We start from the raw sequence: 16,317 nt of genomic DNA, 5'->3' as shown, positions 1-16,317 counted from the left end.
GACTTTTGTTACTCGTTGACTGTTTTGGGAGGTTAATTTGTTCTCATAAGCCAGCGAGGTTCAAACTAGCCGTCATTATGTTTTTTTCAGATAGGCAGTTTGAGAACGTAATTGATAAGAACCTGGGTCCTTTAGAATAAAATACAGGTCTCTTGGAAATCTTAACTCAGTTTATCCTTAAAATTAAAGAGAGTAGATTTTAAGAACTTTCTTTAGTGCTCTTTCATTGATTGAGTCTGGGAGAAGAGAAGAAATTAAGATAGATTTACTGATTTTGGAGGATTTGACTATGGATGACAAGCCCAGCTCAAGTTAATGTCTTGAGGGATGCTCGTGTGTTAAAGCGCAATGGGAAGCCTGCATTCTCCCCGTACTGTAATTTTTGATTCTGATTGTTCAATAACCTAGTTCCAAAATGTCACCATTTTGCAAACAGCAATAATTATTATTTTTTCAAATTTCAAAGCTTGTTATACAGCAGTTTGGGATGGACATATATTTATTTTTAATTTTAAGGAATAAAGACTTGTTTCTTTCCTAACTTTAAAAAATTCCCGGAGATTTTTCACTTTTTTCTTCAGAATAGAGTTTCGTTTCCCTCGCTAAGGTCATCGGTCTCAACAATAAATCTTGTCTACTGTCCACCCTCAACTCTTCACAGATGTATGCTTCAGCTATTCCAGAATCATCCCCAGTCCTGGGCCCGTTTTCTTGATATTTTCTTGATGTGCTTTGATATTCCTTTGCTCCTGTGCTTCAGCCTGGAGTGCCATCTCTGCCTTTTCAAAGTTGCTTGCGTGCTCAGTCACTTCAGCCCATGTCCGACTCCTTGCGACCCCATAGACTGGGACCTGGCAGGTTCCTCTGTCCATGGCATTCTCCAGGCAAGAATACTGGAGTGGATTACCATTTCCTCCTCCAGGGGCTTAGGTCTTATCTCCTGCATTGGTACTGGCGCCAATTTCAGCTTTCAGGTCCTCCTTAAATGCCATCTTTTCTATATACTTTCATTTTTCTGTATCCCACTTCTTTCCTGGGATCTCACAGAGTATATACCTTTATTGCAGCGTTTGTTTTCATGGTTTATTATCTGTCTCCTAGAATGTAAACTCCTTGAGGTCAGGAAGTAGGTCATCTTTGTGCCTTTGTATTGCCTCCCCAAAGCAATATTTTAAAAGTAGTTGGTGTTTAATAATTGTTTAAGTTTGAAAGAACAACTACTAAAAGACTGGAAGTTTCTGGGTCCGTGGATAGTTTACATTTATATCATAATTTTTAGTCTTTTTTAAAAAGTAAAAAATGGATGCAGAATGTTTTGTATAAATGTTTGCTCAGTATATGCTGCAAAACAATTATTGAATAACTAGAGTTTTATTTTCTGTGGTGGAGTTCAGCAGCTTTCTGCTGCTGCTGCTGCTAAATCGCTTCAGTCGTGTCTGACTCTTTGCGACCCCATAGATGTCAGCCCACCAGTCTCCCCTGTCCCTGGGATTCTCCAGGCAAGAACACTGGAGTGGGTTGCCATTTCCTTCTCCATCAGCAGCTTTCTAGGATGAGTGTATTTCACATAGCTGATTTTTGGTATTGTGTCAATATCTTTCCCACCCACTCCAGTGTTCTTGCCTGGAGAATCCCAGGGGCGGGGGAGCCTGGTGGGCTGACGTCTATGGGGTCGCACAGACACGACTGAAGTAACTTAGCAGCAGCAGCAGCAGCATCTTTCCCAGTACCTTTGCAGAGTTTGCTTTGCTTCTAAATATTGAAACAATGTACTGAGTGTCTTTTTAATACACTTTGTTTTTTAAAGCAGCTTTAAGTGGAAGGCACAGAGATTTCCAGTATTTGCTTTCCCTGCTCCAATTAATTCATGCATAAATTTCCCCATTATTAGCATCCCTTAGTAGACTGGAACATTCATTAATATTGATGAACCTGTATTAACACATCATCACCCAAAGTGCCTAGTTTACCTTAATCTTCACCCTGGTTGGTGTAAATTGTCTGGGTTTGGATAAATGTATAATGGCATATATCTACCATTATAGTATCATTCAGAGTAGTTTTCACCACCCTAGAAATCCTCTGTGCTCCCCTGTCTTTCTGTCCCTCTCTGTTAACCGTTGGCAACCACTGATCTTTTTGTCTCCATCAGTTCAGTTCAGTTCAGTCGCTCAGTCGTGTCCGACTCTCCATGACCCCATGAATCACAGCACTCCAGGCCTCCCTGTCCATCACCAACTCCCGGAGTTCACTCAAACTCATGTCCATCGAGTCGGTGATGCCATCCAGCCATCTCATTCTCTGTCGTCCCCTTCTTCTCCCGCCCCCAACCCTTCCCATAGTTTTACCTTTTTCAGAATTGTCCTATAATTGGAATCAGGCACTGTGTAGCCTTTTCAGATTGACTTTCTTCACTTTATAATTCAAATTTAAGCTTCTTCCAAGTCTTTTCTTTGCTTGATAACTCATTTCTTTTCAGCACTGCATAATATTCCATTGTTTGGATGTACCACTATTTATCCATTCACTTACTGAAGTACGTTTTGATTATTTCCAGGTTTTGACAATTATTAATAAAAATATCCATGTGCAGGTTTTTGTGTTTTATATAAGTTTTACCTAACTCCTTTGGGTAAATATCAGGGAGCATGATTGCTAGATCTTATGGTAAGAATATGTTTAGTTTTGTAAGAAACTGCCCAGTTGTCTTCTAAAGTGGCATTGTACCAAGTTGCATTCCCAGCATCAGTGAATGAGAATTCCTGTTACTCCACATTCCCACCAGTGTTTGGTTGTTGTCAGTGACTGGATTTTGGTCATTCTACCAAGTATGTAGTGGTAGATCATTGTTTGAATATGCATTTTCCTGATGACGTAAGATGTGGAACATCTTTTCATGTGCCTATTTGCCATCTGTATATCTTCGTTAATGAAGTATCTGTTAATATCTTTGGCCGTTTTTTAATTGGGTTGTTTTTCTCGTTGGGTTTCAAGAATATTGAGTTTTTAAAAATTGATTTTGTTATTCAACATGTCAATTCTTGCTTTGCTAGTATCTTACCATCCTAATTTATGACATGTTTAGGACCTGTTGTAAGGCATTGTGACCCTCTGGAATTCAAAGGAATAAGATACGATTTTTGCTTTTGGGGAAATCATAGTGTTCTGGGGAAGACTGACAAATACAAATAGTGGATTTCAAAAATCATTTTTAGGATTGAGCTCAGAAATGAGATTAAATAGGAAAGGATTGATTTACCCAGACCACACTGGGAATCTAGTCGTTAAATGATGTGTGGGGCTTTGGCAGATGGAGATGGAGGAAGGAACTGCATAAATAGAAGAATGAATATGCTAATGAAGGAAGGGCCTTGGGGAGACAAACCTGTGAAGATGGGCTGACACTGCCAGATTGTGGCGGACTTTGACTACCTGTGGCTGAAGATGTCAGTCTTTATATGCAGTAGAGGAGTCATTGGAGGTTTTTGAGAAGGGAATGACAATCCATCTGTGCTTTATCAAGAAAATAAAGTTTTCATTGACATTAGGCACAGTGTTCCTGCTCTGCTTATCTAGAACTTGGAAGAAGTTGAAAGTTTGTAAAGTACTTTTTCGAGGTTGGCAATATTATGTCATCAAGGCTAGGACTCTACCTAACTTTGTACAGTACTGAACATAGCTGCTTGATGTATTTTTGTGAAGATATATATAGAGAGAGATATAGACATAGATGTCTTTATAGAAGATGTTCTTTCTAATATACATTTTAGAAGTTCTCTTTAGTGTGCTTAAAATGTTAAAAATTCACACTGTAAATTCAGTATCTGAAAGGTCCTGAAGCCAGAAACCAGTTTTTGCCCTGTATTTTCAAAATGCTTGTGTGCTCAGTTGTGTCCGACTCTTTCAACCCCACGGACTGTAGCCTGCCAGGCTCCTCTGTCCATGGAATTTTCCAGGCAAGAATGCTGGAATGGGTTGTCCTTTACTTTTCCAGGGCATCTTCCCAGCCCAGGGATTGAACCCAAGTCTCCTGTATCTCCTGTGTTACAGGTTGACTCTTTACCACTGAGCCATCGTAGAAGCCCATCACAGATTCAAAGGCTAACTTCTAAATTTGGAAAACTTTTTCTTTCAGTGAACATTTTTTTGAGCTCCTTTTGTGTCAAAATTGACCACTTTGTTGTCAGGAAATGACAACATTTCTCTTTATTCCTGATAATATTTTTTGCTCTGAATTCTGCTTTGGTGTTAATCAGTTGCTTTTGTTTTTTTTTTCATTAATGTTAGCATGATACATCTTCTGTTATTTACTTTTAACCTTTCTAGGCTTTTTATTTAAACTTGGTCTTGTTTTTTTAATCCAATCTGACTGATTTTTGCTTTTTAACTAGAATATTAATGTCATTTTGTTAATGTAACTTATGATGTAATATGGTTAAGTTTCAGTCTACCATCTTCCTATTTTTTTTTGTCTCATTTTTCTTTTTTTTTAAAATATATTGGGATATAGTTGATTGCTTCCCTGGTGGCTCAGACAGTAAAGAATCTACCTGCTATGCGGGAGACCTGAGTTCAATCCCTGGGTAGGGAAAATCACCTGGAGAAGGGAATGGCTTACCCCACTCCAGTATTCTGGCATGGAGAATTCCATGGACAGAGGACTCTGGCAGACTGCAGTCTATGGGGTCACAAAGAGTCAGACAGGACTGAGGGACTTCACTCACTCATAGTTGATTAACAGTGTTGCGTTAGTTTCAGGTGTACAGAAAAGTGATTCAGTTACCCATGTGTCTATTTCAGATTCTTTTCCCACTTAGCCATTTGTTCTTTTTTTGTATTATCTTTTGGATTTTACTTTTATAATGATATTTTATCTTTCATTGGCTTATTAACTTAATTCCGTGTGTGTGTGTTTAGTGGTTATTTTAAGGTTTCTAGTGTACATCTTTAAATTATAGTCTGTCTTTAACCAACATAGTATTTATAGTGTAAGAAACTTGTGGCAATATGTTGCTCTCTAGGCCTTTCTGCTGTTTTGTTTCCCTTGTATTATAAATATGTTATGAACTCCTGCTTTAAATAGATGATTGTCTTTTGTTTTCTTTTTTGATGATTGTCTTTTAAAGAGATTTAAAAATAAGGAAAAGAAGTGTTTTGACCGTTTTTGGTGGTCTGTATTTTTTTATGTAGATACAGGTTTCTGTCTGGTAGCATTTTGCTTCTGCCTGAAAGAATTCTTTTAGCATTCCTTGTGGTGCAGATCTGCTGGTGATGACCTCCTCAATGCTCCTATGTCCGAAAAGTCTTTATTTTACATTCGTTTTTTAAGATAGTTTCACTAGATATAGAATTCTAGGTTCACAACTTGCTTTTTTTCACAACTTAAAATACATTACTTCACTGTTCCTTGCTTGCGATGTTTTCAGTGAGACTTCTTAGAATTATCTTTGTTCCTCTGCAGTGTGCTACTTGAAGACTTGTTCTTTGTCCCCTGTTGAGGATGTATCTTGGTGGAGTTTCTTCATGTTTCACATGCTGTGGAGGTTTACTGACCTTTTTTGATTTGTTGTTTTGTTCAGTTCAGTTTCTCAGTCATGTCTGACTCTTTATGACCCCATGGACTGCATGCAGCATGCCAGGCTTCTCTGTCCATCACCAACTCCCAGAGTTTGCTCAAACTCATGTCCATTGAGTCAGTGATTCCATCCAAACATCTAGACCTCTATTGTCCCCTTCTTCTCCTGCCTTCAATCTTTCCCAGCATCAAGGTCTTTTCTAATGAGTCAGTTGTTTGCATCAGGTGGCCAGAGTATTGCAGCTTCAGCATCAGCCTTCCAATGAATCTTCAGGACTGATTTCCTTAAGGATTGACTGGTTTGATCTCCTTGCAGTCCACAGGACTCTCAGGAGTCTTTTCTAACACCACAGTTCAAAAGCATCAATTCTTTGGCACTCGGCTTTCTTTATGGTCCAACTCTCACATCTATACGTGACTACTGGGAAAAAAAATAGCTTTAACTAGATGGACTTTTTTTTGGCAAAGTAATGTCTTTGCTTTTTAATGTGCTGTCTAGGTTTGTCATAACTTTTCTTCCAAGGAGCAGGCATTCCTTCTGCAGTGATTTTGGAGCCCAAGAAAATAGTCTGTCACTGTTTCCATTGTTTCCCTATATGCTTGCCATGAAGTGATGGGACTGGATGCCATAATCTTAGTTTTCTGAATGTTGAGTTTTAAGCCAGCTTTTTCAGTGTCCTCTTTAGACTTTCATCAAAAGGCTCTTTAGTTCCTTTTTGCATTCTGCCATAAGAGTGGTGTCATTTACGTATCTGAGGTTGTTGATATTTCTCCCGGCAATTTTGTTTCCAGCTTGTGCTTCATCCAGCCAGCAGTTCACATGGTGTACTCTGCATATAAGTTAAATAAGCAGGGTGACAGTATACAACCTTTACGTACTCCTTTCCCAATTTGGAACCAGTCCATTGTTCCATGTTTGGTTCTAACTGTCGCATCTTGACCTGCAGACAGATTTCTCAGGAGGCAGGTAAGGTGGTTTGGTATTCTCATCTCTTTAAGAATTATCCACAGTTTATTGTGATCCACGCGGTCAAAGGCTTTGGTGTAGTCGGTAAAGCAGATGTTTTTCTGAAACTCTCTTGCTTTTTCCATGATCCAGTGGATGTTGGCAATTTGAACTCTGGGTCCATTGGCTTTTCTAAATCCAGCTTGAACATCTGGAAGTTCACAGTTCATGTATTGTTGAAGTCTGGCTTGGAGAATTTTGAGCCTCCCTTGGCTAGCGTGTGAGATTAGCGCATTTGTGTGGTAGTTTTAACATTCTTTGGCTTTGCCTTTCTTTGGGATTGGAATGAAAACTGACCTTTTCCAGTCCTGTGGCCCCTGCTGAGTTTTCCAAATTTGTTGGCATATTGAGTGAAGCACTTTCACAGCACCATCTTTTAGGATTTGAAATAGCTCAACTGGAATTCCATCACCTCCACTAGCTTTGTTTAGTGATGCTTCCTAAGGCCCACTTGACTTTGTATTCCGGGATGTCTGGCTCTAGGTGAGTGATCATACCATTGTGGTTATCTTGGTCATTAAGAACTTTTCTGTATAGTTGTTCTGTGTATTCTTGCCACTTCTTAATATCTTCTGCTTCTGTTAGGTCCATACTGTTTCTGTCCTTTATTGTGCCCATCTTCGCATGAAATATTCTGTTGGTATCTCTGGTTTTCTTGAAGAGAGCTCTAGTCTTTCCCATTCTTTTGTTTTCCTCTGTTTCTTTGCATTGATCACCAAGGAAGGCTTTCTTATCTCTCCTTGCTATTCTTTGAAACTCTTCATTCAGATGGGTATATCTTTCCTTTTCTCCTTTGCCTTTTTCATCTCTTCTTTTCTTAGCTATCTGTAAAGCCTCCTCAGACAACCATTTTGCCTTTTTGCAAAAAAAAAAAAAAAAAAAATTGCGCTTTTTTTCTTGGGGATGGTCTTGATCACCACCTACTATCCTGTCACGAACCTCTGTGTTTGTAGTTCATCAGGCCCTCTGTCTATCAGATCTAGTCCGTTGAATCTATTTCTTACTTCCACTGTATAATCGTAAGGGATTTGATTTAGGTCATACCTGAATGTTCTAGTGGTTTTCCCTACTTTCTTCAATTTAAGTCTGAATTTTGCAATAAGGAGTTCATGATCTGAGCCACAGTCAGCTCCCAGTCTTGTTTTTGCTGACACTATATAACTTCTCCATCTTCGGCTGCAAATAATATGATCAATCTGATTTCAGTATTGACCATCTGGTGATGTCTGTGTGTAAAGTTGTCTCTTATGTTGTTCGAAGTGGGTGTTTACTATGACCAGTGAGTTCTCTTGGCAAAATTCTGTTAGCCTTTGCCCTGCTTCATTTTGTGCTCCAAGGCCAAACTTGCCTGTTACTCCAGGTATCTCTTGACTTCCTGCTTGTGCATTCCAGTCCCCTATGATATAAAAGACATCTTTTTTTCTTGTTAGTTCTAGATGGTTTTGTAGGTCATAGTTTTCATCAAATTGAGGAAGAATTTGGCCATTAGTTTTCCAGATGTTTCTGTCTTCTCCTTTTGGAGATTCCTGATACGTGTATTAGGTCACTCAGATTGTCTTGTAGCTCACCGGTGCGCTCTCCTTTCTTTCCTCACCCCAGTCTTTTTTTCTTACTGTGCTTCATTTTAGTTTCCACTATGTTGTTTTTTTTTTTTTTCCGGGAGACATGGGGGTCACCACAGCCACTTTGTGCAGGGCTGCACCCCCACCCTGGGCTGTGAGACAATTTTCACCTGGGACCCCACATCCCTGCCAGAGTCCCACTGGGTCACACCTCAGCACTGCCGGCCCTTCCCTGAGGGGCCCCATGTCAGTGCTGCTGCTAAGTCACTTCGGTCGTGTCCGACTCTTTGTGACCCCATAGACGGAAGCCCACCAGGCTCCCCCGTCCCTGGGATTCTCCAGGCAAGAACACTGGAGTGGGTTGCCATTTCCTTCTCCAATGTGTTAAAGTGAAAGTGAAGTCGCTCAGTCGTGTCCGACTCTTAGCGACCCCACGGACTGCAGCCTACCAGGCTCAACCATCCATGGGATTTTCTAGGCAAGAGTACTGGAGTGGCTTGCCATTGCCTTCTCCATAGTTTCCACTATGTTTAAGTTAACTAATACTTTCTGTGTCTGATCTGTTAATCCCGTCCAGTGTATTTTCTCATTGCTAGAAATTTGATTTAGACTTTTGATATCTCCCATATCTTTCCTTAATGTGTTCATGCTTTCCTCTATCTTGTTGGATGTAGGGACTCTAGCTAGAATAACTAACTGATTTACGTTTCTTATCCAGTAATTCTAACTTCTGTGTGATTGCTCGGTCTGTTTTGATTTGTTGTTTTTTTCCACGAAAGGGTCGTATTTGGCTGTTTCTTTTTATATCTGCCATTTTTCAATTGGATGCCAGACACTGTGAATTTTATTTTCCTGAGTACTGGATATTTTTGCAGTCATTTTTATATTCTTGAGCTTTGTTTGGGGATGCAGCTGAGTTTCTCGGAAACAGTTTTATTCTTTTGAGGCTTGCTTGTTTTAGACCAAAACAGCCTTTAAACATTAAGGGCCTGATTTTTCTCCCCACTACTGAAGTAGTCAATACCTTCTGAGTACTCTCCTCAGTGCCCATGTGTTAGGTTTTTTCCCCCACTCTGGAGTTATACCTGGGCCTGTGAACATTTTGTGGATCATTTCCAGCAATTCATTCCTTGGTCTCTGTACTTTCCTTATATACTTATGCTAATCATATGAAGATTCAGGGGAACCCACTGCAGATCCCTGGAGTTCTTTGTGTGGCCCTTTGCACTACAGTTACTCTACCCTGTGAATTCTAGCACCTTTGGAGTTCTCAACCTTGTTTCAATTCAAGGGGACCTGTGGGCCTTATTTGGGTTCCCTCTCAGCTCTGTGTCCTGTATTCTCTCTATACACAGTAACATGGGACAGTCCTAGAGGTCATCTTGTTTTTCTTCTCTGTGCTACCTATTGTCCTGTTTCTGAAACTTGTTTTCATATATTTTGTTTCTTTTTTTTTTTAAGGTGGGAGAATATATTGGGAATGGAAATGACAATTCTATTCTTTAATATTATGACTGAGCCATTTCTTCTACAACATAATACTTGTTTTTTTAATTAAAAAGAGCATAACAGAAAATACATCCAGCCTGAGAAATGAACATTTATTATATTTCATTTTCAAAAAATTGATTATTGTGCACCTGTAAGATGAGTTTTAGAATCACTTTGTGAAAGTCTTCTAAAAATTGTTAGGGTAATGTTGATTGAATTGCAGTGATCATGGAACTTTTTCATTTAATGGCCATGAACACTCCACTGATTATACTTTGGGTAAAGCTGCCTGAAGTGTTTGGAATTTTGAAGGTTTTAGCTCTAGAGAAATGATTTTGGTTTCAAGTTTAATAGGAAAAATGTATTCACTTCAGTTTACCATTATATTCTTTTAAATCAAGGCTATAAAAGGCCTTCAGAGGCGAAATCTCATAACAATGAGATTGTAGCCTTTCCTACCTAAATTTGTGTAAAATTTTCTTTGGTACTAAAATGTCTAGAAGAGGCATATAATCAATTTCTGAAAATATAATGCTTTCAGCATCTAAAACTTGAGCCTAGGATATCATGTAAATATAAGATGTTAATATAAGAGGCTAATGAATGGAAATGAAGTACTCTTGCCTGGAAAATCCCACGGATGGAGGAGCCGGGTGGGCTGCCGTCTATGGGGTTGCACAGAGTCGGGCACGACTGATGCGACTTAGCAGCAGCAGCAGCAATGAATGGACAGTACTTTTCACTGACTATATGTTATAGTAATAATAGTTTAATTTATATTTGATTATACTTTGGATCTGTTTTGGATTTAAAAAAAATTCCACGTTCAATTTTTTAGTTTTTTGAGTTAATGCTAACAAATATGTTTTTTGAGGTAGTTGATTAGACTTTTATCTAGAAAATAGCATTTATAGCCTGAATAGAAAATTGTAGCTCATGTTTTATTAACTTTCTGAGTAACCTTTTCAAATTTGTTTTTTCTTTTCACATAAATAGGTAGTGTGACTTAAGTACTTGCCAATTATAGAATGACCAGAAAGAACAGGAGACTGGAGATCAAAAGACCAATAGTCTAGTCTTTGACAAAGACTGAATCACTGGAATGCAGAAATTTATTTATTTGTAAAATGAGTGGGTTTTACTGACAGTTTGTATTGCATGGTAAAGGGTGGAAAAATAAACTACTTATTATGTAGTTAGTCAATATTCTTTGCCCCCTCTAGTGAAACTAGTAGGGTTAAAGTGAGTAAGGTCGGATGTGTCCCCTAAAGAACTTTCTAGTTGGGGATACAGAGTCAGTTACAGAGTGCGATAAGTGCTGTCCCTGATAGGGGAAGTAACGGGTTCATCAGGAACAAACAGAATTGTAACTTAACCTGGACAAGGAAAGTTTCCTTTGTTTTTTGAAGAATCATTGTTTTAACTAAGTCCTCAAAGTTTCTGCTTAGTGATGGAATCATTAACCCAGAGAAGAAACAGAAGAATAGAAACAAATCTGTAGAGAGGAGGGAGAAAGATTGTTTCATTTTGGAAATGTTGACTTTGAGGTGTCATGGTAGCAGCGACACATAGGGAATGAATGGTTAGTCATGTCTGTCACTTTGGAAGGAATGTGGTGTGGCTGTCTTACAATGTTTGAAGCCTGTATTTCTTTCTTCTGATGATCCGATGTGATGATCTGATGATGAGATAGAGGATATAGCATGGCATTTTCTTTTTCTTTTTTTAAGAAGAGTGATATTTTATTAATTTTTATTTGTCTCTGCTCGGTCTTAGTGATGACACTCGGGATCTTCAGTCTTTTGTTGCAGCTTGTGGGATATAGCTCCCAGGCCAGGAATCTTTAACCTGGACCCTCTGCATTGGGAGCTCGGGGTCTCTCTGCCACTGGAGCACCAGGGAAGTCCCAAAATGGCATTTTCTTGATTGTTAAGTGAATATTAGTTTGATTGCACCTTCTTACCATCTTAGGTTATATAAATATCTCCTGTATTTTCAAAGTTTTATTTTTATTTTAGATTTTTAAAAAATTCTTTAATTATTGATTTTATAAAAATGAAGAACATTTTAAAAAATTGAAGCCATATCAAAACTTAGGAAGAACAAATCACGCCAAAGTAAATAGTGCTAATATGTTGTATTTCAGATGTCGCTGTAGCCAGATATACTAATAGATTTCATAGAGATTAGTTTTATGAAATGAAATAGAATGTAAATGTCACTTTTTAGAAAGATTTCACATACAGAATAGTTTTATGAAATGAATAAAATTAAAAATTTTTTAGAAAATTTATAAGAAAAAACTGAAAGAACAGGAATTTAGTAATTCCTGTATTTAGTAATTTGTGATAATTCCTTTATCACATCAATCATTTCTTTCTAAAGGTGATAGTTTTTGGTTTGGTTTTTAAGAAAGATCTTTTAAGCATGTGTGCATGCTCAGTTTTTCAATTGTGTCTCTGCGACCTCTCAGTCCTTTGTGTGTCTCTGAGTTGTGACTCTTGTGACCTTCTGGACTCTAGCCCTCCAGTCTCCTCTGTCCATGGGATTATCCAAGCAAGAATACTGGAGTGGGTAGCCCTTTCTTCCTCCAGGGGATCTTCCCAACGAGGTATTGAATCCCCATCTCCTGCATTAGCGGGTGGATTCTTTACCACTGAGCCACCTGGGAAGCCCTATCTTTTAATGATGTTTGTTAACTATTGTTTTGCCATAGGTTTCAGTTTGGTAGTATTGATTTTATTTTCTGAGAATGGCTTGGGCTGAGTGTTAGAATTGTGTGTAGTCTCTGCTGTACCTCATAAAATGACTCGTACCTGGTTGATATCATTCTCCAGCTAAGGACTCTCCTTTGGACATTAATGCCTTTCTCCCAAGAAACTAGCCCAGTTTCCTGGAGAATGGCACTCTAATGAGGTCCAGGGCTTTCCTGATTGTTCAGTTGGTAAAGAATCTGCCTGCAATGCAGGAGACCCGCGTTAGATTCCCTGGTTGGGAAGATCTGCTGGAGAAGTGATAGGAGGTCCAGTGTATGTAGTATGTAATGAGAGGCTTTTTGATTTGGTGTTTTCCTCTGGTTATGTGTATTCACCCTTTTAATTTACTTCTTTCCAAACTGAAGAATATTCAAATTCTGTGGATTTTTTAGCTAATCTTTCTTCTTTTGTATTGTTTCATTCTGTACACATACACATATACTTTTATTCATTTTGTAGATATTGAGTGTTTAGTAGTGTGTGTGTGGATGACTCGTATAACTTTGCTCTACCAATATGTAGCTTCTTTGCTGGAAATGAGTAGCAGATTGTCCCAGTAACTTTAATTGAATAGTCCATGCTTATGCTCTGACTTGAAATATCCAAATATCATCTAAATTTTTGTGTTCTGTGTCTAAATTACCTGTTTCAGTGACCTATTTGTCCATTACTAGCATATTATAATTATTACAGTTCATCTATTTACCAGTACTTTGACAAACCATTCTTTTTGTATCTTAGAAGTTGTGTTTGATCATTATTCTATCTGAAACCTTCCTTTAGAATTCCCTTTAAGGAGGATCTGTTTGTGCAAAACTTAAGTTTTTGTCAAAAAATGTGTTTTCATATTTGTTTGGGGGGATCATTTCAGTGATATATAAATTATATGTTGACAACCATTTTTGCTTAGAATTTTAAAGATATTCCAGACTACTGACTTATGCTGTTGTTGAAAAGTCACTTCTTTTTATTTGATCTAGAATTTACTGCTCTTCCTGATTTCAGAGAATTTCTCTATAAATCTGGGAAACATCTTTTAGAATATTGTCTCTTCCTTGCTGTTAGTATTATATTTTGGGGGATTCTGAATAAACATGTTAGATTTTTTCCCTCCTGTATTGTCTATAACGTTTAAATACTCATCTCTATCTCTTGTGCTGCAATTTTCTCTCTACAGTTTTCTTATCTCGAGTTTGTTTTTGTTGACTTAAGTAGGTACAAAATAATTATTTGTTGAGTGGGTACAAAAGAATATTTGTAAATAGCAAAGAAGCATGGTACAAAGAATACCTGTGTGCTCACTACCACGTTTTAGAAAAAGAAAGTTAATTGCTTGAAGTCTCTCATGTATTCCTCTCCATTCCGGTCCCCTTTCTCTCCTCTCACTTTGTGTTTATGGAATCCTTTGTTTATTCAGTTTTGCTACATGAGTTTGTATTCTTAGGCAATATTTTGTTTAGTTTTGCAGTCTTTTAAACTTCATGTAAGGCTTCCCTAATAGCTCAGTTGTGAGTGTAATTCTGCATGTATTTGCTCTACTTTTAATATACTTTGATGTTGGTCCATACTGTTGCATTGTAGCTGCTACATTCTCACTGCTCCATTGAGGTTTTCCCCCTTGAGTTCTAAATTTTACTTACTTCATTTTTCATTCCAGCAGTTCTTCCCCTGTTGCCCAAATCTATTTGACCGATTTTCATTGTAATTTTTAGTTTATTCCTCATTAGCAAGCTAAGTCTTTGGTTTCTTTAAACCTATTAAACATACCTATTTTTTATTCTCTTATTTCAGTATCTGAATGAAGTCTTTGATAGGTTAATTCTGCTTGCTATTGATGATGATATCCTTGTTTTGTTATTTTGACTGTAAGTTCATTTTCTTTGAAACTTCATCTTTGAGAACTCTTGAGATTCCAGAAAATATTTGGTAGTTTCTGTGGGTTGCTTGGAGCATTACCAACCTGAGACTACTTTACATGATGTTTTTCACCTGAGTATTGTCTAGTACCATGCCTTGAATTCTGGCTACTAATTTGTATGAAGGGAATTTTTATTTTTCGTGTGTAGAAACTTTCAGTTGTGGTAAAAATGAACTGCTCCCTCTCCTGCACAGAGAGTGTTTCTGTCACTCATCTATATGCTGATGATACAGCTCTATGGAGTTTAATGGGGTAGGGGTGGGAGGGGGAGGCCCTTAGCTTCCATTGGCTTTGTTAGCCCTAAGGTTTTTTTTCTTTGGACTTCAGGATGCTCAAAACAAGATTAGGGTCACCAGGACTATATTTAGTAGCTAACCTTCAAGATCCAAGCCAGCTTATATACCTTGCAGAATTCCTACTGTTATACATTTGGATTTGCTAGTAATCATTCAAAAAGATGCTTTTATAGTTGAGCCATCATTTTTTCTTGTTTACAGTGGGAAAGTCATTTAGGACTTTCTAGTCTTCTATATACTGGAAATGAAAGACAATTTTTTGTTTTCTATCCAGTTAAAGACATACACCACACTCAATTCCTGAGGTTACTGTGAGTTTGGCATTTTTCCTGGACTTTCTCCTCTTTTACTGTGGTGGTAACTTTTCTAAAACAATATCATTTTTTTCCTGTTTTGTGTGTGAAGTGCTGTTTGAGAGTGAATGTAGCAATAGGATTAATTGCACTGAACCCAGTCTTCAAAGAATCTGTATAGGATTCATGTATATCCTTAGGACATCTGGTTTAATGAATCTTTACTCTCCTCAGGCTGTTTGGGAAATACTTGCTTAGAGAATATCCCAGACCTCGAAGCACATAATATGTATTTCATAATCAGATTTTAATTTCAGTTTATTTACTTTTGTATGGTATCATTTTCTTTTTCTCCTTCTGGCTAGAGATAATGAAATGTCTTACAGTACAAATGTATCTTAATAATCTTATTTTAAAAATTATTTGCAGTGGAAGTATGCGAGACCTAACAGCGCAGGTGACTAGTGGTCTTCTGCAGTTCCCAGAAGTGACTATCCAAGCTCTTGGAGAAGACGAAATAACATTAGAATCTGTGCTTCATGGAAAGTTTGCTGCAGGTAAAATAATGTTGCTGAAAATTTACTTACCTTGATTTGTAAGATAAATAATAAACATACATTGTGATTCTTTTAATGTGGAAGGAAAAAAAGCAGAACCCGCTTAGAGTGGTCTTATATGTAAGTATATTACATCAACAATTACATTTGTAATAATTTCTAGCTACTTGAGCACATTTTCATTGAATATCCTGGGATATCATAGTTCATTTTTCTTTATTACAATACCATATATTTTATACCTTTTAGTATTGAGTATCTGCATTTTAAAAGTAGAAATAATACATGGCTGGTTTTACTTTATAATTCAGTTCAGTTCAGTCGCTCAGTTGTGTCCGACTCTTTGCGACCCCATGAATCGCAGCACACCAGGCCTCCCTGTCCATCTCCAACTCCCGGAGTTTACTCAAACTCATGTCCATCGAGTTGGTAATGCCATCCAGCCGTCTAGTCCTCTGTTGTCCCCTTCTCCTCCTGCCCCCAATCCCTCCCAGCATCAGGGTCTTTTCCAGTGAGTCAACTCTTCGCATGAGGTGACCAAAGTATCGGAGTTTCAGCTTTAGCATCAGTCCTTCAAGTGAACACCCAGGACTGATCTCCTTTAATGGACTGGTTGGATCTGTTTGCTCCAAGGGACTCTCAAGAGTCTTCTCTAATACCACAGTTCAAAAGCATCAATTTTTCAGCGCTCAGCTTTCTTCACAGTCTAACTGTCACATCCATACATGACCACGGAAAATCTTTATAATTAGGTACTTTTATTGGTGATGGGTTTAGATTCTGTTCCGTTCCGTCGCTTAGTCGTGTCCGACTCTTTGCGACCCCCTGCATATGGGTAGAAAAACCTGATTGTAGTGCCCTAT

At 38.0% G+C, this 16,317-nt stretch overlaps 1 protein-coding gene across 4 annotated transcripts in view; it reads left to right on the top strand.

Moving 5' to 3' along the window:
* AHCTF1 (AT-hook containing transcription factor 1) overlaps nt 1-16,317 on the top strand; it is an 86,506-nt gene that overhangs the window by 1,025 nt on the left and 69,164 nt on the right. For 3 of the 4 annotated variants that reach the window (XM_055419745.2, XM_055419747.2, XM_088845510.1), the window contains exon 2: nt 15,327-15,454. In XM_055419745.2, the coding sequence (XP_055275720.2) occupies nt 15,334-15,454 (121 nt within the window). In that variant the 5' untranslated portion in view covers nt 15,327-15,333. Of the gene's footprint in view, nt 1-15,326; nt 15,455-16,317 lie in introns of those variants that run through there. The other variant, XM_055419746.2, reaches the window with a different exon arrangement.

Source organism: Moschus berezovskii, chromosome 17 (assembly GCF_049115385.1).
Source record: "Moschus berezovskii isolate FMDL1 chromosome 17, NW_MosBer_1.0, whole genome shotgun sequence".
NCBI lineage: Eukaryota > Metazoa > Chordata > Mammalia > Artiodactyla > Moschidae > Moschus > Moschus berezovskii.
The sequence above is the reverse complement of the archived record's forward strand: the minus strand, read 5'-3'. Positions and strand labels throughout refer to the sequence as shown.